This window comes from Nicotiana tabacum, chromosome 8 (genome assembly GCF_000715075.1).
Source record: "Nicotiana tabacum cultivar K326 chromosome 8, ASM71507v2, whole genome shotgun sequence".
NCBI lineage: Eukaryota > Viridiplantae > Streptophyta > Magnoliopsida > Solanales > Solanaceae > Nicotiana > Nicotiana tabacum.
The window spans coordinates 17421165-17442825 of NC_134087.1; the positions used below are offsets into that span (position 1 = coordinate 17421165).

Consider the following 21661-nt stretch of genomic DNA (forward strand, 5'->3'; position numbering starts at 1 on the left):
TTCAAAAGAAGATTCAAGAAACTTGGAACTGATTCGAGCTAAACAAACAATAGATCCATACTCAAGGTGGTTAGGGGAAGCTATGGTGTCGATTTGGGGCTGTTAGGTTTAGATCTAAACTCGGCTCGAATCTTCAAATGAAGATTCGAGAACCTTCAAGCAGATTCGAGCCAAGTGGCTAGCATAACTGGATAGAGGATGTTCAGGGGGTTCTAGGTTGTTAAGGTGGTGACCGGCGGCGTTGATGCCGCCGGGTTTCAGGCTTTGGGGTCTTAGGGCGGCTAGGGTTAAGGGATTTGGTTTGGAACGATGATGAACAGGAGCAGAGGGGGGGGTGTTTAGTTAGGGGGCCGGGGTAAGGATTATGGGTTTATATAGGGGAATGGTGGGTGGATATTGACCGTCCGATCAATCAAAATGAAAGGCCGGGATCTACTCACTTAACCAAACGACGTCGTTTGGCTTAAGTTTGGGGGGACGGGTTGAACCGGGTGTTGGATCGGGTAAGATTATGGGTTAGGTTCGTGGGATCTCAGCTGTTGGTTGGCTTTGATCCAACGGTCACTAATAAACCACAATCAAACGATGTCATTTTGACTCGTTTGATATTGGACCGGATGCCTGGTTTGTTTGGATTGGGCTGTGGGGGGGATAAATTGATTTGGGCCTGGATTTTAATCCAGGTCCAAATTTTTACAAGTTGTATATATTTTTTTATTTTCTGATTTTATTAATTAATAAAATCCTAATCAAAAAATAAAAACAAAAATTATCATTACAATAATATTAACTATAAAATAATTTTAACTTCACAAAAATATATTAATTACTCTATAACAATTATTTAACACATAGACAAAACATCAATCACACAGTGGAATATTTAGAACGATTGCATATTTTTTGTGATTTTATTTAAATTATCTTTTAAATGCATAATTAAATCCTATATGCATGCAACATGTATTTTATTTTATTTTTCATTTTATTTATGACAAAGTAAACATTTTATGGTCATAACACAAACATTTAACACTATGCAAAAATTCAAAAATTACACAGTAAAAGAAATTTATTTTATTTTTTGATTTTATTTTGGAGTAGTTTTCGTAAGGCAAAAATCACGTGCTCACAATAGTTTCTCAGTCCATAAGGAGTTTGGTCTAGCAATCCATTGTTGTATGTAAATCAGTAGGAAGTTAGCTGGATAGTAGTAATACTCGGCCAGTAATGGCGTCGCGTCTGTTAAAATGAACGTAGTAATCACACTTGTTTCGCCTTGATCCTTTAGTAAATATGTGCATCTTGAGGGTACACTAGGCAATCTGAATTACTACCAAAAGATAAAAATCGCATAGCTAAACACGTGATAACACCACTTGAGTTAGACAGGATCATCATGCAGTCGTTTCGTTTTGTTAGTGTCAAGCATGTGATGAATAATTAACTGAACCTCATACGTATGCTCGTTAATATATAAGGTCGAATATGCCTAATTTCTTCGCATAAGGATAATCCGTTTCGATACTGTTGTGCGTCAATCCCATGTTTCAGTTTTCTTGAATAATAGAATATAGAACGAAGGCCATCCCTCTTTGTACAAACTCTGCTGCAATTTTCTCATTTTTGTGTCAGTTGTACGCTAATAGCTAATGAGGTGCATTTTCTCAGCATGCAATCAATCAAGGTATTTTCTTGTGTTTATTAGAGACAAACTTAATAGAAGAATGTAGCTGCTATAGGATATCCTTTTAAAATAAAGACGAGATGAGCCTCGACAAAAATAAAGAAAAACGCACAAATTGCGGGGCCCTCGTTAGATGATATATTGAAGCATTCAATCCCTAAGGTGGATCGTTTAGAAAATTTCACGACCCTCCCGGAATAATAACGCGATAGCCTCTTTAAGCGCGTATTTAATAATTTTACCTTCTTAAATTCGGGTGCGCATTTATGTGACCCAAATCCAAATCCCGACGGATTCGAGATGTGTTTCTAATCACGGGTACATTGATTGTGACGTGGTTCGAGATGCGTGTCCATGACGTCGCAAATTCCTTTTAAAAACAAGAATGAGACGAGCCTCGACAAACAAAATGTACAAAAGTTGTGGGGCCCTCTAATGTATATATATATATATCAAAGTATTTAGAATTCGGGATGTGCCGTTTAACGAATTTTTACGACCTTCCTCAAAATAACAAGACGCTAGTTGTTTTAGGCGCGCCTCTAATAATTTATTTTCCTTAATTCGGGTGCACATTTATGTGACCCAAATCCAAATCTCAACCGAGTCGAGATATATCGATAGCCACGGGTGCATTGATGTAACGTGGTTCGAGATATGTTTTCACGACGTTGCAATTCTTGTAAAATAATAATAACGACAAAAGCGGTTAAAAGTTAAAATTTGCACATATGTTCAATTTGTATAGAATCAGATAATCAAGCCGAATATAACAGTTGAGCGACCGTGCTAGAACCACGGAACTCGGGAATGCCTAACACCCTCTCCCGGGTTAACAGAATTCCTTATCCGGATTTCTGGTACGCAGACTGTAATATGGAGTCATTCTTTTCCTTGATTCGGGATTAAAATTGGTGACTTGGGACACCCTAAATCTCCCAAGTGGCGACTCTGAAATAAATAAATCAATCCCGTTTCGATTGTCCTTTAATTGGAAAAAACTCCCTTGCGCCCTCGCGGGTGTGTAAAAAGGAGGTGTGACAGCTCTGGCGACTCCGCTGGGGAATTCTGACCCAGAACCACTGGTTCGGGGTTAAGAATTCGACTCACTCTCAGAAATAACATTCATATGCCACAAAAGATGCATCATAGGCTTGCCCGTAGTGTACTACTCTATTAATCAAGCTCATTCAGTCTAGGATCAAGTAAGACTTTATTTGATTGTAATGTAGGCTGAGGGACGGGTAGGATACATTTAGATATAAGAGTGACTACACCTCCCTAAGCACTTTAATACATACATTTAACATTTAAAACCCCATTTATGTCAAACCAAAACTCCACCTTCACATCAATGTATATTAACTCCATACTTCTTTAAGCACAATTACATCAAAAGCCACCACCACAAGGAATATTCTTCACAACAATACAACTATTTTTTTTCTTTTCTTTCTTTTTCAATTCAAGTGTCTCTTACTTTTTTAAAACAGTGCCCCTTTCTCCTTATTTCATTAGTTCCACTCAAAAGCCAAACCAACCGCTCCACACTTTAACTTTTACAAATTTCATAACAATTCAAGTGCTCATGAGAGGTGAAAAGGTTTAAATATATGATTAATTCAAACAAATGGGTAAGGCTTGTAATGTGGTTTGCCAAAAAAACAAGATTACAGGCTCAAAGGGGTTAACTACGATACATAACAATTAGGTGGGTAAAATATACATATCTGGCTCAACAAAGAAACGTCTATATCACTTCCAAGACTGAAAAAAATTACTATTTTGCTTTGCAAACACACGGGGCAAGTTCTAGACATCAAATGCAATGCACTGAATAATACAAAACCTTACATACACATGGCACATAACTCACTCAGGATTGGATTCATCAAGACACTCTAGTCAAAGTAGTTAAGCAAAGTTAAAATCATATAATTTAAGGTATTTATACAAGAGTCAAAAACCGAGCCTAAGCGTCACAACCAAAGTACTCACTATTCTCAAGGCATAACAAATTCAAGAGATATTGCTTCATTTCACAACACAACACAATGGCTACTCCCAAAAAAAACTAACTACACCCGGTTAAAAAACCCTTGGAAAAAAACTGCGGCACAAAGAAAAATCAAGAGGGAATTACTACACTACCTACAAAGAAAATCTTTTTGTCCTTTTTTCTTTAGACTTAAATCCCTCAAGAAAATTGTCTAGGATATCCATCGCCAGGAAAAATTATTTTTTACTATGTAAAAAAAATTATTCAATTAAACTAACATAACTAAAATAGCATAGAAAGTCACCCAGACAATCTCCTCACCCCACACTTAAAATTGTGCATTGTCCCCAATGCACACCATACTAATAAGAGGGCAAAAGAAACTCACTGGTAGGCCAAAGGCCGAAGAACTAGCAGCTCATGGGGTACTTAGACTTCTCCCGGGCTTGGTCCTTCGTGCGGGTACTTCACACTTAGTTCCAACCATCTGGTTTGTTGTTGCATCTTTTCAATAGCTTTGTTCTCCATGCTCCTAGAAACTCAAAAATCGACACAACAAAAATAATACAATAAAAAAAACAAAGCAGTAAAGCTAGGTTGCCTCCTAACAAGCGCTTGATTTAACGTCGTGGCACGACGTGAATCACTTTTTGCCTCCACTTTGAACTTATGAATTGGACCCCTAGTTTTGATTCTGCTCTATAATCATGCTCTTGGGGTGATGGAACGAATCTGACTGGCCCAATAAAATAATGTAGTATTCTGCACTTCTTGGCCTTTGGATGAGATGTGTATTCTCGACTTTCTGGCAAGAAGCATTCCAGAATGTAGGCAACTTGTTCCTCATTCCTTGACTCCTCAAGTGGCTCGGAAGACTCTATTTCCATATCATCATTCAAACACAATGTGGAAAAATGCTTGGAGTGTGGACCAATGCGCTCAACTACAAGAACATTGGGACTGTCTATATTCTCAACACTAATGACAATAGAGTCAACTAAATATGTATCCTCAATATCCTTGGTTGACTCTAGTATCTCTTCTACGACATCGGCATCCTCAAAATCTAGTTCGATTGATTGTTGGTGTTTTACTCTGGCCTTCTCCTCTAGCTCCTCAATTCTTGTATCTAATTCACGCCTTCTTGGATACTATTCACAATATTGGCTTGTTGAGCATTAAAATTTTCAACCAGTTGACTCATGTGAATATTCAAGTTGTGAATAGTTTCCTCCTGCCTTTCTATCTGCAGTTGTAATTTACTATGTTGTTCCAAAATGCACTTTAACATATCTTCGATCTTCTTTAGGTCAGCTTCCCTAGGTTCTTTTTTCCTATTAACTTCACCAGAAAAAGAAGAATCATCAAAGTAAGGGGTTGGGGGAAGGTAAGAAATATAACCACAACTGTGAAAGTGACCATCTTGACCATCACACATATCACGCACATTCCACACATAAGATTGAGTTGGTGCGCAAAACTCGTTCTCGGGAATATTTTGATAATTTTGCCCTGGGTGATTTCCTTCACAATATATATAAGGAGGATTAAAAGTAGAATTACCAACATCAAAATTCCCATAATTCCATGATGCCATGTTTCTCAAATAAAACAAAAATAAAAAAAATCAAATACTAAAAAATAAAAGTTCAAACTTGAAACCTAGCAATATGTACACCTACAACTACACCATTAGTTCCCCGGCAACGGCGCCAAAATTTGATCACGCCCAACTATGCCTTATAAAAAGGACTAAGCGGTCGTTGCAAATATAACCTGGTTTACAAGTCCGGAGTCGAATCCCACAGAGAACTAAGGTCTAGCTACAGCTGTTCAATATTGCTAAGAAGACAAGCTCGAACAATTCCTAAGTTATAAATATTAAGATTCTTATATCTAATTAATAAAATAATTAAATTAGTAGATTAACAACTAAAGATACTACGGGTTGGAGAAAAGATTAAGGAGGTCTAGAGTTATGATTTTTCCAATTGTCGAAATCCTTCCCGCTATGTCTCTATAATTTCGCCTAAGTATTCTCTACCGATCATGAGCGCTCTGCGTGTTGTAATTCTCTCTCGAGTAATTACGACAATTTACTAGACATACTCTCCTGAGTTACGCTAGTTGGCTTTAATTACAACTCACTTAGATCGCACCCAAAGTTTCGTTATCCCTAATCTCACCTTTAAACCCTTGGTTATTGATTCCTTACATACGTCGGGAGTGATGTTGTTCAACAACTACCTAAATATGCACTCTCTCCCGAGTAATACATACTAAATAGGCACAACTAATTGAGGATGCTATCAATTAACTACAACAAGAACGTAGTTGAACAAATAGAGATTATACTACGACTCAATTATATAAAAACATAACAAGAATTTATCCTACAAAAGGTTCTATCAAAACCCTAGATAACAAATTAGCTATTCATAATAGTATGTAAAACTATAATACTAAAAGTCATAACCAACAATGAAAAATAGGAAGAGGAAGGAAAAACTCGTAGAAGAATTCCCCGCCTTGCTCCTATTGTGTCTCTGCCTATTTAGGTCGAATCTATGTCAAAAGTATGTCCAACCCCCTCAAAATAGCATTTTTACATGTATTTATACCAAGTAGGGTCGGGCCCAGAAGAAAAAAACCTTTCATGCGAACTAGGACTTAGCTCTGTAAAAATTGAACAGTCGCGCCGCAGGCTGCGTTGCACCATGTGGCGCGTTAGTGCATTTTATCCGCAACCTCTTATTTTTCGTGTCAGGCCTCAATTCACACTACTGTGACGCGCCTTGCGGTGCCCCATGCGGCGCGACAGTGTAGTTTTGTTAGAGTGAACTTGTTTCATCCTCTTTTAACATTCGGACTTGGTACACGACATCCTAACACGATACCAGCTTAATGTATTGGGCTTTTACTCAGACTTCAAAGCTCCAAATTGATCAATATATCTCCAAATTAACTTTTGAGCTCAGGATTACTTCCTGCAAGCCATAAAACACGTACTAAGTGCAATTCACTATCATTTAAACTCAAACGCATGTAAAAAATACAGTCATTGGCATGTAATACTACGGCTAAAATACGGGTTTCTAGCCTAACATCAATTATCATGTGTTGGTGTATGATAGGGCCCCCACAAGTCTACATGAAGTAATTCAAATATTTTGGTGGATGAAGCGGTTTTTAAGGGAATGGCAATCTAATCTGTCTAGCCATTGGACAGATTGAACAAACAAAGGGTTGTTTGGGTGCAAACTTAACTAGTAAAGTAGATATTTTCCTCATTTTTACAAAAGTTACATGTCCTAGCCTATTGTGCCACAAATAATTAATATTACTTCCTGAAGATGAAGAACAAATAGGAGAAGAATTTGCACTAAAAGGATCAGTTTTATTGCATGAATAGACACTATTTACATTGTTCAATGAGTAAAATGGATCATTTACAATTGGTAATGAATAAGATGGATGAATGTGATCCTTTTTACTACTAGCATTCTTGTCAGAAATGAAAACACAAGAATGAGACTGACTAGGAACAGTAGATAGACTCAAGCTTGAACCGCTGTGACACTTTGAACAAAGGAAGTACAATCCACTTCTTGCCTTACCAATCTCCAGAGACCTCTTCATTGAAGGAGCCTGCATTAGACAAAGATACTTATTGAAATTAACCATGCAATCAAGATGCATTGTTAAAGAGGGAATTGAAATGAGGTTGTATTTGAAACTAGGCACATACAAAACCCTAACCAAAGTCAGCTTAGGACTGAGTAAAGCATCACCAATTTCTATCACTTTTACCTTATATCCATTAGGCAAGGTAACAAGGAAGGGGTAAGGTAAAGTTCTAATATTGGTGAGGAAAGATTTTCTGTATGTCATGTGGTTTGTAGCTCCACTATCTAGTATCCACAAATCAACAATTGAATTTGAACATCTACACATAGTTGTTTCAGCTATCTCTTTATAAGTATAGCAAGCTAGAATACCTGCGAAGTTGACGACTCCACTGGTGATCATATTTGAATTTTCTTCTGCATTGTTGATTTTGAAGTTCTCTAGCAAACTCAACAGCTGGTTGTATTGTTCTTTTGTCATGTTCGGAAGGTTCTGATTCTGATTCCTGTTATCAGCATCTTCATTGTTACATACTTGCATTTCTTCACACTGACCACATACATTTGCAGCAGATCCTGTGTTCCTTCCCCTTGTAAACTTGAAGTCATGTGGAAATTCATGTAATTTATAGCATTTTTCCTTGGTATGTCCCTGCTTCGTACAATAATCACAATACAACTTGGACTTATTAAGAGGAAATGGAGGTCTATAGGGGTTCTGTCCTGCAGTATTGCCCTGTGGGTTATAATTGGTTCTAAATTTGTTGCTTTCTAGTCCATTGACATTCAGAGAGGTGGACTCCATGATTAGGCGATTGTTTGGCCTAATTTCTCTCTGCTTTTCCTCCTGGATAAAGATGGAAAAGGCCCGTGCAATACTAGGCAAGGGGTTTATCATCAGAATACTTCCCCTAACCACTGTGTAGACTTCATCGAGTCCCATTAAAAATTGAATTAACCTTCAATTTTGTTCTGCCTTGTACAATGCCTTGGCACCACAGGTGCACTGACATCCACATTGGGTATACGCGTTCAAGGTATTAAGCTCCCCCCATGGCTTTTTCATTTTGGTGTAGTATCCAATTATGTCTAAGGTTTTTTGATTTAGATCGTTAATTTCCTTTTATAACTGATAAAGTTTTGCTCCATTTATTTGATCATACCTGTCCTCGAGCTCTTGCCATAACTCCTTTGCATCACTCACGTACTGTAAACCATCGGCCAAATCCTTTGAGAGGGAGTTTAGAATCCACGATGTCACTTGTCATCACACCGTACCCACTGGTCATAGGTCGCCTCTCTAGCATTAGGTTTCTTACACTTTCCTGTGATAAATTTGACCTTGTTCTTCACGGAGAGAGCTCTAAAAACACCTCTCCTACAGGATCTATAGTCGGTGTCGTCAAACGTTACCGGTATCAAAACTATTCTAGCACTTTCCGACGGATGCATGTATAGTAGATTAGTTGAATCCAAAACTGTAGCGGTGTCTTGAGTTTCTTTGTCCCCATCCATGAGATGAGGCAGAGAATGTCAAAAGTATGAGTTAATTGAAGATCGAGAGTTTGTGAATTAACGAATCTCAGAAAATTTGTGCACTGAAAAACTTCTGAAAAACTTCCGATCTGTGATTTCAAATCGGATGAAAAAAGTGAAGGAGGAGAATAAGATGTGAATTGAAATTGGACCGGAGATTAAGAGCTCCGCTCTGATACGATATCAAAGTTGGAGGTCAATTATCCATATACCTCTATTGATGAGCTAGGATGAGCTTTAGAGAATATTCTAGAAACAAGAGGAATTGGGGAAAATGAAAACTGAACTATATTATCTCATGTCTGAACAAGATATATACATGTGTAACTAAGAAGGAAAATAAAGTGACTGCTAATGACAAAATATCACTACAACTACTTAGCTAACTAACCCAGCTACCTAATTAACTAACTCAACTACACACTTATAAATACTACATCAATTATTCTCAATAAAATCCTTGATCTTTATATAATTAAAATTAATAGTTGTGAAAGTTGTAGCATGGTTCAAAGATTCCATCATTTTTTTATATGGAGTATAGATATATATGTTAAAAATTACTGAACTTGCAAGAATTTTTTTAATGTTAACCTGTAATTTTTAAATGATAATGGTTTCATAGTAAGAACCAAAATGTTAAACCCGTCAAATATAAATTTTAGATTCACCTCTTTGTAATAATGCACCACCTCTGTATTTGTTTGTCTCTTATCCGCCTGTTACAAAGAATTTGAGATTAGCCAAGATTCTTCCATTCAAATGGGCCCAAAGTATCTTTAGTTAGTAAAATATATCACACTAAAGCATACTATTTATTTTATGGTTTTATAAAAATTAATCTAACAAAACAAATTAAACATAGTTGTCAAAAGAATGGTGTTTGAATGTAATATCCCGCGTATAATATTAGGGATTGAAAATGTAGCATATTCATAACATTTTTTCCTCGGGGGAAAATCATTTTTACCCTCTAACTTTGATTTAAAAACCAAACATCTCACCCAACATTGAACAATTGACATTTTCCTTTCAAAATATAATTTTCTATTTTTTTTAATTTATGGGGTTCCCTAAATATTAATCATAAACTATTTCTCCCTAATTTATCTCTACTAATTATAATTCCACATCATATTTCTACTTTTCTAGTAATATCATAGATCTTTGAAATAGAATCCAAAATCTACAAAAAGAAATATTTGAGAAAGAAGAAAAAAAGACTATGGCAACCAAAAACAGGAGGATGAGAGACACCTAACTGGATTTCCATTTGTTTCTGTCATCAATTCTAGCAAGTCTTGGTAAAGTAGATTAGTTATTTTTATCTTGATCGTGGGGCGCAAAGCAAAAATGATTGGTGCATTTGTAGAGTGATATATGGGGAGATAATTCTGGAGAAAACAGATACATGGATCCAAATTCTATCCCATTAATAACATTTTACTCTATCTTTTTTGATAAAATATGAACATCATCTATTATTTCAACTAAAAAAAATTATTATTGTAAATGCAACAAATGGTAAATGATTAAATAGGGGCACCATATAAATTGAAATATGAGAAAAATTATATTTACATTCGTCAATTAGTTTAAAATTATTCCGGATGTTGACTGATGATAGGCTATAATTACGTATTTTAGTCACTTATTACACTCTAATGTATTGCACTTTAATTGAGTTTGAGCTTATCGCTAGTATTTTGTACTAAATTGTGTATTTTACGCCTTGTAGGAGTGATTCTAAGCTATATAGATGTTACAGAATGAATCAAGTGATTTGGAGCTTTGAATTCTGAGTAAAAGCCCAAGGAATCAAGTCGGGATCGTGCTCGGGGATCGACGAATGTTAGTTAAGAACGAAACGAAGAATCAAGCGTGCATACGGTGCAGTGTCTAGTAAAATACACATAACTTTTCACTAAAAACTCTATTTAGGCTCCACAATATATCGTTGGAAAGCTATTTGAAACAGAAACAACTTTCACGTTTTGCATTTTCGCAAATTCCCACTACCACGGTGCGTGGTGCATCACGCGGTGCGCCGCGCCTGTGGAAATTTTCTGCAGCCTGTCAGAATCAGCAATCTGAGCTTTTCCATTGCCTCCCCGCATGGCGCGTCGCCCCATGCGGTGCGGTAGTGCAAATTTTACAGAGTGAGTGTCCTATTTCATGCGGGAGAAGGTATTTTCATCTGGATCCGACCCTACTTGGTATAAATACATGTAAAAATGCTATTTTGAGGAAGGGGGACATACTTTTGACACACTTTAGACCTAACGAGGCTAAGGAGACCGGGGGTTCGACCTAAGGAGGCAAGAACATACTAGGAGCAAGGTGGAGAATTCTTCTACGAGTTTTTCACTTCCTTGTTCCTATTTTCATTATTGGTTATGAATTCTAGTATCGTAGTTATGCATACTATTATGAATAGCTAATTTGTTATCTAGGGTTTTGATGGAACCTATTGGAGGATGATTTTCCTGTTATGTTAATATAGATTTGCTGTAGTATTCTCTCTATTTGTTCAACTACGTTATTATTGTTGTTGATTGAAGTGCCCTCAATCGACTGTGCTTATTTAGTATGTATTACTCGGGAGAGAGTGCATATTTAGGTAGTTGTTGAACAATATCACTCCCGACGTATATGGGGGATCAATACGAAGGGTTTAAAGGTGGGATTATGGATAACGAAGCCTTGGGTGCGATCCGAGTGAGCCGTACTTAATGCTAACTAGCGTAAATCGGGAGAATATGTCTAGTAAATTGTGCTAATTACTCTGGAGAGAGTTACGATAGTCAGAGTGCTCATGATCGGTAGAGAATACTTAGGCGAATTTATAGAAAACGTAGCGGAAAGGATTCCGACAATAAGGAAAATCATAACTCTAGGCTTCCTTAATCTTGTCTCCAATCCTTATCCTTGTTAATTCATAGTTTTACTGCTTTCTAGTATTTGTTAGTTAGTTAGATAAAAATAAATATTATAATCTTTATAATTAGGAAATTGTTTGGATTTGTATTTCTTAGCGATATTGAACAACTGTAGCTAAGCCTTAGTTCTCTGTGGGATTCGACTCCGTACTTGTAAACCGGATTATATTTGCAACGACCGCTTAATCCTTTTTATAAGGCATAGTTGGGCGTGATCATTGACGAAAGATAAGGCAAATATTAATTATTCAATGTTGGAAGAGGTATTTAACTTTTAAAGTAAAGTTAGAGGGTCAAAATTACCCTATATTTTTCTTTGTGCTAATTCTATCCCTTGAGCATCTTCCTATCCCATTGAACATTATTCATGGGACACCAAGGAAGAACTATATATCCATATTCGTTAAACTTTTCCTTTATTCTTGGCAAAATACATAAGTTGCCATCTGATCTATGGCCCAAATTCCCCTTACACACTTTCTGTGAACGATAATAATATTACACACGCAACCTTTCTAAAGTGTATCTAGACACACCACATTTGACAGATGGCGCGCGCATTTTTTACACGTAAAAGAGACGGGTGAATGTAAAACTTTTGGGTCTTAATCATTAGTTAAACGCCATATGTCGAGCCTTTTTTACTTTTAAACTCTTTTTGAGTCAATTCTTCTTTTTCTATTTTTAACTATTTCATCTCCAAATAATTTGGTCCCTTTTCCACACCCTACCACCCCACACGTTTTCCTCTTCCCCTGGCCACCCACTTTGTCTTCTCCATAGATTAAACTCTAAAACACAACAATAATTGTAGAGCTAGATCCAAGTTCTAAATTATTAGTCATCTCCTCCAAGATTTAACCCTTTCAGATCTGCTAATGAAATCAATGACTAGTTTCTCTATATTTTTTCATAATTTTATTTTCAGATCTGCTGATTCTTTCTTTGACTTCATTTTTTTTAATTGAATGGGTTTGGAAAGGGGGTTTATAGTGTTTGTGAATTTTGCTCTAAAAATTAATGGCGGTAGTGGTGTTATGACAATGGTGATTTTAATATAAAAAAAAACTTTTTTGTAGAAGAAGATGGGCATCTTTAGCTCTTATTCATCTCTAAGAGTCAAGCTCCATTGGCAATATTGAGAAAATGGGACACGGTGCTACTAACTATGGCGTTAATGGTGGAAAGATTGTGGAGAAGATGATTAAGTGGGTTGGGGCAGGGGGTGGGGGGGAAGGAATTACTAAAAGCGGGAAAGGGGGATCTTTTTTATTTCTTTTTTCTTTTTCTAAAGAAGAAATTTTAATTATGGTGTAAATTAGGTATTTTATTGTATTTTCTTTCTATTTTGACACGTGTCACGATATTATTGGTGCATGATATTACACATATTTTGAAAAGTTGGTCAACAAAAAGATGGTGTGTACTAGATACACTTTAGAAAGGTTGTGTGTGTAATATTATTATCGTCCACAGAAAGTGTGTAAGGAGGATTTTGGGTCATAGGTCAGGTGACAACTTATTATTTTGCCTTTATTCTTTTGCTTCCTATTGTTCAAACGTTCCAATCATAAAAGAAGCTAGTATAGCATATTAATCAACATCGTCTAGACTAATGTAGGGATGGAGCTACACTTATTCGATTGAACCTAGTTCGATCAAAAATTATATTTTGTTGACAAGTCACAATTTGATTTTATTCAAATAACGTATTTGAATCCCCTTGACTCGAACGAAAGCTCCAGGCCAGCGACTAAGGGGTTCAAAATCTCTTTGTTTGTGTGGTTCGAATTCCTAGTGATCTTCCAATAAATATGAGCCAAAATACCTACCATCACAAATGATAAGGTCGACATCTACCATCATATATGACAATTAAGGTAAAATAAATAATAGGAGACTTCAATGATCTATCGTGTGCATAAAGAAGACATTGAGATAAACATGCATAGCGTGACCAAGGTTTTGATCACTGAAAAAACTATGAATGCACTATCAAAGTACCAACTTATGATTGGTGCAATTAGAATTTTCAAGAGGTTTCTGATATTCTGCGTGTAGAAGTATTGCATAGTAGTTAGTTTTACAATTTTAACAAGAATTGAATAGATGTCATTTATCACGTCTTTTACAACTAGAAGGGAACGATAGGATTTGTTGGTTATGAGGTGCAAATAGCTTTGCTGCTTTGTGTATTATGGGTAAATATTGAGGCGAGCTCCCGATAGTCATACAAGTTAACAATTCCTTATTTTTTAATCCAAATATCAATAAATGTAAGAAATATATTTTTGAGATTTTTAAAATTATATAGTCGCTCATTTAAAAATATAGTCAATAAATATTTAATATATGTATAATTTAACTATTGAATATAAATATTTACAGCGTAGAAAGTAACTTTCCTAAAATTACACCATCGGTCCAAATGTCAAGAGCAAGGAAATAAGTCAAACAACAAAACCAAACTTTCTGTTACATTTATTAGGCTAAATACAGTATAGTTTTAACCCTTTTGTTCCACTCATCTGGCAAACTGGTAGTGCCAGCTTAAAACGCATCGTCCCTTTCCCCTCGTGTTTATCGCCCCCCTTTTCTTCCCAATTCCTTTTCTTCGGATTTCCCTTGCTAAATCTCATCAATTTCACCGTCCATTTCTCTTCTACAAAACCCATCCAACTCCCACTCACAATCACAATCACAATCTTCTTGAATTGAATATCCCCTTTTCTCCAATGGCTTCTTTCAGTGTTCCTTGTCCCAAGATTTCTGTTTTATCCGTTGCTTCTTCCCATTCCAGCTCCACCCAACAACCCCATGTCTCCGTTTCCTTGAGATCCACTCCTGCATTGCTCCCTCGTCTTCAGGTTTGTTTTCCCTTTGACGTAAATCTTAAAGATTGAAGCTTTACCATGCATTTCGTTGAATTTAGTGTGTTTTTTTTTTTTTCCTTCAGGGGTCCAGTCGACTCCAATCTCAGGTGTTTAAGGTGAATGCCCAGCTCAATGAGGTAATTTTCTTTGATATTCCAGGTTTCTTGTTAAAATTTTGACCCCCAGAAAGAGAAGTTCTGTGATAAAATTATTGGTCCGATTGTGTAATTTTAGACTAGGAGGTTGCTGTAGGCTGTGATATCTAAGTGAAAAAGTTTTATCTCAATGTATCATTTGAATCATTATATGTTCTGATTTATCAGGAAAAAGAAAAGAGACAGAAGATTCATATTGTCTGACTTCAGTTAATTTGGGATTGAAGCTTACTTGATTGAATGAATTTTGTAAATTTAAGGCTGCTATTGAGAGTAGTAATTGTAAAAAAATTCTTGTACTTTTCTTGTACAATATTGGCGTGAAATGAGTTTAACATGGTCAGTCGGGATTCAAACAGCCGACCCTAGCTTGTTTGAGACTGAGGCTTTAATGTTGTTGTTGTTGTAAGGTTGCTATTGACAAGTCGACCAATTCAAAACCAGCTTCTGAGAAAAGCTTGGAGGAAGTCCCGAAGACTGAGTACTCAATTCCAGATGCTTCATCCATTCAAGCATTCATGTCTCAAGCAGCCGATCTTGTTGAGTGCGTTGAGCTCTCGTCACCTGTTTAGTTCTTTTTCTCGTCTTTTGCTAGAGTTAAAAGTTTTTGGGTTTTTGTGCTTAGGCTTGTAGATTCGAGGGACATTGTGGAGCTGCAGCTGAAGCAAAAGGATTGTGAAATCCTTATAAGGAAGAAGGCAGCATTGCCCCAGCCACCTGTTGTTATGGCCCCACCTTCTGTTCAGCAGGGCTTTTATCAACCACAGTTGCCTCCTGCAAGTGCCCCTGCTCCTGCGGCTCCAGCAGCTCCTGCACTTCCGCCACCTGCGCCTTCAAAGCCGAAGTCTTCACATCCTCCGATGAAATGTCCCATGGCTGGAACATTCTACCGATCGCCTGCCCCAGGGGCACCACCTTTTGTAAAGGTAAACACACACATTGCTTTCACCCGTGTTTTAGTTGTCTTTGGATCAAGAGCACTGTATCCTGATATTTTGCCAAAAGTTATGAGTCCCATTATGAAGTAGGATAAGGAGTACCTTGGTTTAATCACTCCATATTTTGTAAATTAGCAATTGAAGTAAAGGGGGAAAAGAAGAAATGGAGCAGTTATTAACGATTACTATGAAGCAATTAGACTTGCATCGTTGCTCTTATAGTTTGAAGTTCGGAGTAAATTTGTCAGAGCAGGGGCCTACTCGCACTGTCAGTAGATTGCACATTTTGCTGCTGCTGTTGACTGTTATCCCCCCCTCCCTTTATTATGATATTTTTTTGGGAGGGGAGAGAAAGGAGGGAGCTGTTGCTGTTGCTTTTTGATCTATATGTAGTGTCCTGTAGGCAAAAAAACATCCTTGAAGTTTCCTAGAAAGAGAATGAAAAGAGGAAAGTAAAAGCTGATTAATTTTTTCATGTTGCACTATAGCATGACACTGGATTCCTTAATTTTATGTGAATTTTGGCGTTAAATGTTTAGATTAGTCCGGAAACCAGAGAAATATTTAATCAAGGGCAAATTCACTATAACACTGTTCACATTTAGCTACAAAAGTAGAGAGTGTTTGCCACTATGTGCTTGCCTGCAGCTTCTCTTTTCCCTATACTTTTATGCTTCTTGGTCTTGTTGTTTTCTCATGACCCTGACTAAACTGACGAATTACCAGGTAGGAGACAAGGTCCAGAAAGGGCAAGTAGTTTGCATCATTGAGGCCATGAAATTGATGAATGAGATTGAGGTAAGTTCTAGATTAAGATTTGTGTTCCTTCATGTGCAAGCTCAGTTCTATAGTTGCTGTGACAGATAGATTCATAAAAAGATGATTATGATAAGGTACAAACATGGATAATCAGATAATTTCTAATGTGGAACATGTCTAAGTGTTGTATTTTCAGTTTTCCTTTTCTGTTGCATCCATTTCATGGTAAGAGGCCTATAGGAATGACGTAAATAGGCAAGTGATGTGTCATAAAGGAGCTCCTCTCAACATTTCCCATTTTGGTGAAGTTGGTCGTAAATTTACCTAAAATCATTATCATGTTGAATGTTTAAAATTGAACGGTATAGTGAACTCTGGGGAGAGTCGCATCATCACCTTTTAGTTTTTAGTTCCTCTTTTACCTTCTCCATTCAGCATTTGTGAATTCTTTATCAGGCTGATTCGTCTGGAACCATAGTTGACATAATTGCAGATGATGGTAAACCCGTTAGTGTGGACACGGTATGTCACTCTCTTTCTCTACCATATAACTTTAGACTAGTTTGGGTCTACTTGTGCTTTATGTGATTTCCAATCTCTTCTTGCAGCCTCTATTTGTCATTGAACCTTGAATAAAAGGGTTGTCCTGGTATGCAACATAGGTGGAAGGCGCAGAGTGATATTCTATTATTATTGAGGGAAAAATCTGTTTTTAGGTCAAGGCAGATATGCTCTTCAAAGAGATTGGATCACCATATGACTGTAGTTCAAATCTATGATCATATTTATAAATTTTATTTGTCATTTTGCTTATGCTGCTCATAAATTTTGGAACGATGTATCTATCTTTATAAAGTTGTTTGTTGAGTTACTTATATCTCTAGTCTATGATCACTCCACTCTCTCTCTCTTCAAGTACTTTAATGCTATGAGTTCCCAAGGCTTTCTCTCTCTTCAAGTACTTTAATGCTATGAGTCCCCAAGGCTTTGATTCAATGGGACTACACAGCGTGTGATGTGTGTGGATTAGGCACACGTCACAAGTTTGAACTTTGCAGTGGATGAGATTTAAGTAGAGAATGATAGAGGGACGTCACAAGTTTGAACTTTGCAGTGGATGAGATTTAAGTAGAGAATGATAGAGGGACGAGCCTACCATCGTTGAGGTTTCGACTTTGAGTCTTGTGCAAGTTGACTATCAAGGGTTTCTTGATATTAGAATAAAGTTCTTTAATGCTATGAGCTGAGATATGATGGATGGTTTCAACCTAATCTAGTTTAGCGTTCAAATGTGGTCCAGTTCAAGATATATGCCTATGAGCTTTGTTGTTTTGCTTTATAGGCAAAGAAATGTAGGTCTAGGCCCTAGGATCCAACAATTCACTAGTTTTGAAATATTATTTCAGACTCGGCATTTATTTTGAAATACAATGCCATCAAATTTTCTTGCTTGGCCGGGGACCAACGCCTATGTAGCTTGTCATGAGGCCCATAATTCCAAAAATAGCCCGGTTTACAAGTGGTTATTCAAAAATAGTCAGAGTTTCAAAAGTAATCGAAATCTAGCCACTTTTCATGTAAAGATAAATCTGAACGAAAACACTGTTCAAAATCCGGAAAAATACTCCAGTATAATATATTGGGGTTCCAGTATATTATACTGGAGTTCTAGTATAATATACCGGTCTAGCATAATATATTGGAGATTGGAGCATTGGAACTTTTCGTGTGTTGGATTTCCAACATAATATGCTGGAAGTTCATACACAGGTGCACCGATCTCCAGTATATTATGTTGGAACTTTCCGTGTTGCAGCAAAATAGTGGCTATACAATTTGATGTACGAAATTTGAAGAAGAATTGCTGCTTTCAAGCGTGAACCAAGTCCAGGATTCGGACTAGGAATTGCTATTTTACCCGATGCAGTTAGCTCTATTCCCTAACCTAACTGGCTAGCCCGTGGTATTTTTACGAGTCAACAACATAACAAGTTCTTATTAGGCGTGCAATCTATTTTTGTTTTGCATTTCTCATCAAACAAATAAGCAACTTTATCATTACTTCAACTAGTACAGATAGACGGGAGAAAGACACTATGGATTATAAAAAGGCAGTCTGGTGCACTAAGTAGGGATGTTCATTCGGATCGGATATCCGAAATCCGAACCGATCCATTCAATTTTGGATTTCGGATTGGATCGGATTTCGGATTGTGTTTATTAAAATTTCGGATTTCGGATTGGTATATTTTAATCCAATCCAATCCGAAATCCGAAATTATTAGGACATGTATAAATACTACACTTTAATTTACATTAACCTCCGAGTTATTACCTTTACAATTGCTAGATTTAGCTATATTGGCACCATAGTACTCTCATAATTGCATAAACATGAATTTTTCTTAATGTATTGCCTCTTTTACAAAGAAAATATACATATTAGTTTAACTTTGAGGCATAATAATACGATCCGATATCCGACCCGATCCAAACTTTAAAATCCGATCCGATCCGATATAATTCGGATCGGATTCGGATTGCATTTTCTAGAATCCGAAATTCGAATCCGAAATATGCTAAATCCGATCCGATCCGATCCGTGCACAACCCTAGTCGTGATGGTGCCTATCTCAATACTAGGCAAGCTGAAAACCTTAATAAATCACAAAAGAAACTGTTTTCACAGCTCGAATCCATGACTTTCTCGTTACGTGGCAGCAACTTTACCAGTTACATCAAAACTTCTCTTCAATAGCTTATACATTTATTATTTATCGGCATATTCACAATCAGGGATGAAAGTGTGATAACTAATAACAGAACAATCAGTTTTGTCAAAGGTACTTTTAGCTTCACGAATACTCTCTTTCCAATTCGCTTCAAGCAAATTATTCTTTGACAACGATTCCTTTATCTTTATACAATTCTAAGATTGATAGTTGACACTAATATCTACATTTTTTTAGGTTCCACAACTATAATACTATCTTACTGATAATCGAAAATCCAATCTACTTCACTACCTGAGTCATGACTAGGAGTGGCCAGTGGCGGATCCAAGATTTTTATCAAGTGGGTTCAAAATACCAAGAAGCAAATATACAAAGAGGTCAACAAAAAATATATATTAATAAAATATACTATTACAATTGTCCTCTACGAATTTTCATTCTCTAAAACGTATTCATAATAGTCTCATTAGAAATGGTGTTAATTATTTTCCTTTCTACATAAGGAACCAAACAACCGCTCATGAATCCGTCATTTATTCGGTTTCGCAATTCACTCTTGATCAACTTTATCGCCGAAAAAGTTCTTTCAACTGTAGCAGTGGCAACCGGTAGAAGCAAAGCAAATTTCACAAGGCGAAACACAAATGGATAATTCAAATGCTTCTTTGTCTTAACTAGTGTTCCAGAAAGATCAACAAGTCCTTGTAGATCGGAGAACATTTCATCAACATCACGAACATCAACAATATAAGTTTCAAGCTGATTCTTGAGCGTAACTGTTATATTCTCATCAAAATCTTCAAGATACAATTCAGTCGTCTTCAATATCTTGTTTATATCAAAACTTGAAAATGAGTCAACTGGATTTAATCAAGCTACTCCAATAAGCAAGTTCGTTGTCTCCTCATTAAAACGTGCATTGAGTTCTTGGACTTGCCAATCAATAATCTTAAAAAATATATTAACACGATAGTGATGTAAAATAGTATAATCAGCAACTTTACGTCGTGATCTTCCAGAGTTAACATAAAAGTCATAAAAGTTTGGTATCAAAATATTATACTTGACACAAAATGCCGACACTTTTTCAATAAATGAATTCCATTCTTCTTCTCTTAGCTTTTGCAACCATCTCTTTGTCACTCCAAAAAGTAGAATAGCATTTGCAATATCTTGCTCTTTTTAGTGTAAGGATGTATTAAGCTCATTTGTAATCCCCAAAATATCTCTCATTAGGTGCAACATGAAAGCAACCTCAAATGTTTGACAAGTGCTAAGATATCCCTTTGCCTTATCTCTTTCTTCTAAAGTCCGGGCATCATATATATATAAACTAGCATCATAAACAATAATTAAATTAGACTAATTATCACCTTGGCTTCATGAAACTTATGAGGTTTTTCTTAATTCCGTATGCAGCATGAAAAACATGACAATGACTCAAGGAAAATACTATTTGATATTGCCTAGATCTATTACTACAAGAAAGAGTTTAATCGAAACTTAAAAGTTTCAGTTCAGTTGAAACCCTCTTTACTCTTTTTGTCCTCGCTTTCCATTCTTACACCCCAAACAAGCTAGAAATTTTCAATCAGAAACATGATAACAGAGACCTAATTTGTATCATTATATATAAAATGAAAAGACTAGAAATGAGAGAGCAAACCTAATGGTAATTGAGAAAGAGGAGCATAAAGGTATTTTAAGAAATTGGCAAGGAAGGGTGGAAATTGGTATGGATATTAGTTTGGCAATTGGGATTTCGAATTGGGGGATATCTACAGGAATTGGGAATATTAGTTTGGAAAACTGTATTAAAAAAAGGGGAGCTCTTACTGGTCTCGAACTCAAGACCTTGCGAAAATATTGAACCCGCTTTGCCAACAGGCCAAGCATCCTGATTGTTTCAAGCAGGGTCAAAATAATTTTTATACATAAGATGTTCTTAGAAAGATATAATATACATACATATATATATAGTGTTATTTTTTGACGAAGTGAGTTCATTTGAACCCTCTTGACCCCATGTGGGTCCGCCCCTGGGAGTGACAAACAGTCGGGTCGGATATGGTTCGGATAAAAACGAGTAATGAAAAAACAGATCAATTATTTGATCTGATCCATATTTAATACCGATAAAAAATGAGTTAACCGTCGGATAAAATGTGTAGCCATATTATCCATGACTTCTTGCATATGATCACTTTTGGAGAATTCTTAGTCTCCCTAACATGAGGAACCCGCAATTTAAGGTTTTACAGATGTAAAAGTTAGACCATTAGTTACCCATTGATTATCCATTTTCTAAATGGTAATATGGTTCTTATCCATATTTGACCCGTTTTTAAAAAGTTCATTATCCAACCAATTTTTTAGTAGATAATATGGGTGAATTACCTGTTTTTTTAAACCAT

General features: G+C 36.4%; 2 protein-coding genes across 2 annotated transcripts; one reads left to right on the forward strand and one right to left on the reverse strand.

Moving 5' to 3' along the window:
• The first annotated feature begins 14302 nt into the window (after positions 1-14302).
• LOC107808419 (biotin carboxyl carrier protein of acetyl-CoA carboxylase, chloroplastic-like) lies at positions 14303-17387 on the forward strand. The gene is made up of 7 exons (XM_016632939.2): positions 14303-14654; positions 14744-14797; positions 15226-15359; positions 15441-15741; positions 16480-16551; positions 16969-17034; positions 17121-17387. Exons 1-7 carry the CDS (start codon positions 14523-14525, stop codon positions 17142-17144), a joined length of 783 nt encoding a protein of 260 aa, XP_016488425.1. The 5' UTR covers positions 14303-14522; the 3' UTR covers positions 17145-17387.
• A 2301-nt stretch (positions 17388-19688) lies between these two features.
• LOC107808416 (uncharacterized) lies at positions 19689-21548 on the reverse strand. Its single transcript, XM_075220210.1, has 4 exons — positions 21534-21548; positions 21084-21144; positions 20185-20425; positions 19689-20091 (listed from the first exon to the last, which is right to left on the reverse strand). The coding sequence occupies exons 1-4, from the start codon at positions 21546-21548 to the stop codon at positions 19689-19691; spliced, it is 720 nt and encodes a 239-aa protein (XP_075076311.1).
• Between the last annotated feature and the right edge of the window lie 113 nt (positions 21549-21661).

What these genes read in the sequence shown, in the direction of transcription:
- LOC107808416 (XM_075220210.1), bottom strand. An exon ending in AGGTCTTGAGTTCGAGACCA is followed by an intron (nt 20,426 to 21,083) that starts GTAAGAGCTCCC and finishes TACACTAAAAAG; the next exon opens with AGCAAGATATTGCAAATGCT. An exon ending in TTTTTTAAGATTATTGATTG is followed by an intron (nt 20,092 to 20,184) that starts GCAAGTCCAAGA and finishes CTCATTTTCAAG; the next exon opens with TTTTGATATAAACAAGATAT.
- LOC107808419 (XM_016632939.2), top strand. Translation starts at nt 14,523, where the DNA reads ATGGCTTCTTTCAGTGTTCCTTGTCCCAAGATTTCTGTTTTATCCGTT. An exon ending in CATTGCTCCCTCGTCTTCAG is followed by an intron (nt 14,655 to 14,743) that starts GTTTGTTTTCCC and finishes TTTTTCCTTCAG; the next exon opens with GGGTCCAGTCGACTCCAATC. An exon ending in GGGCACCACCTTTTGTAAAG is followed by an intron (nt 15,742 to 16,479) that starts GTAAACACACAC and finishes ACGAATTACCAG; the next exon opens with GTAGGAGACAAGGTCCAGAA.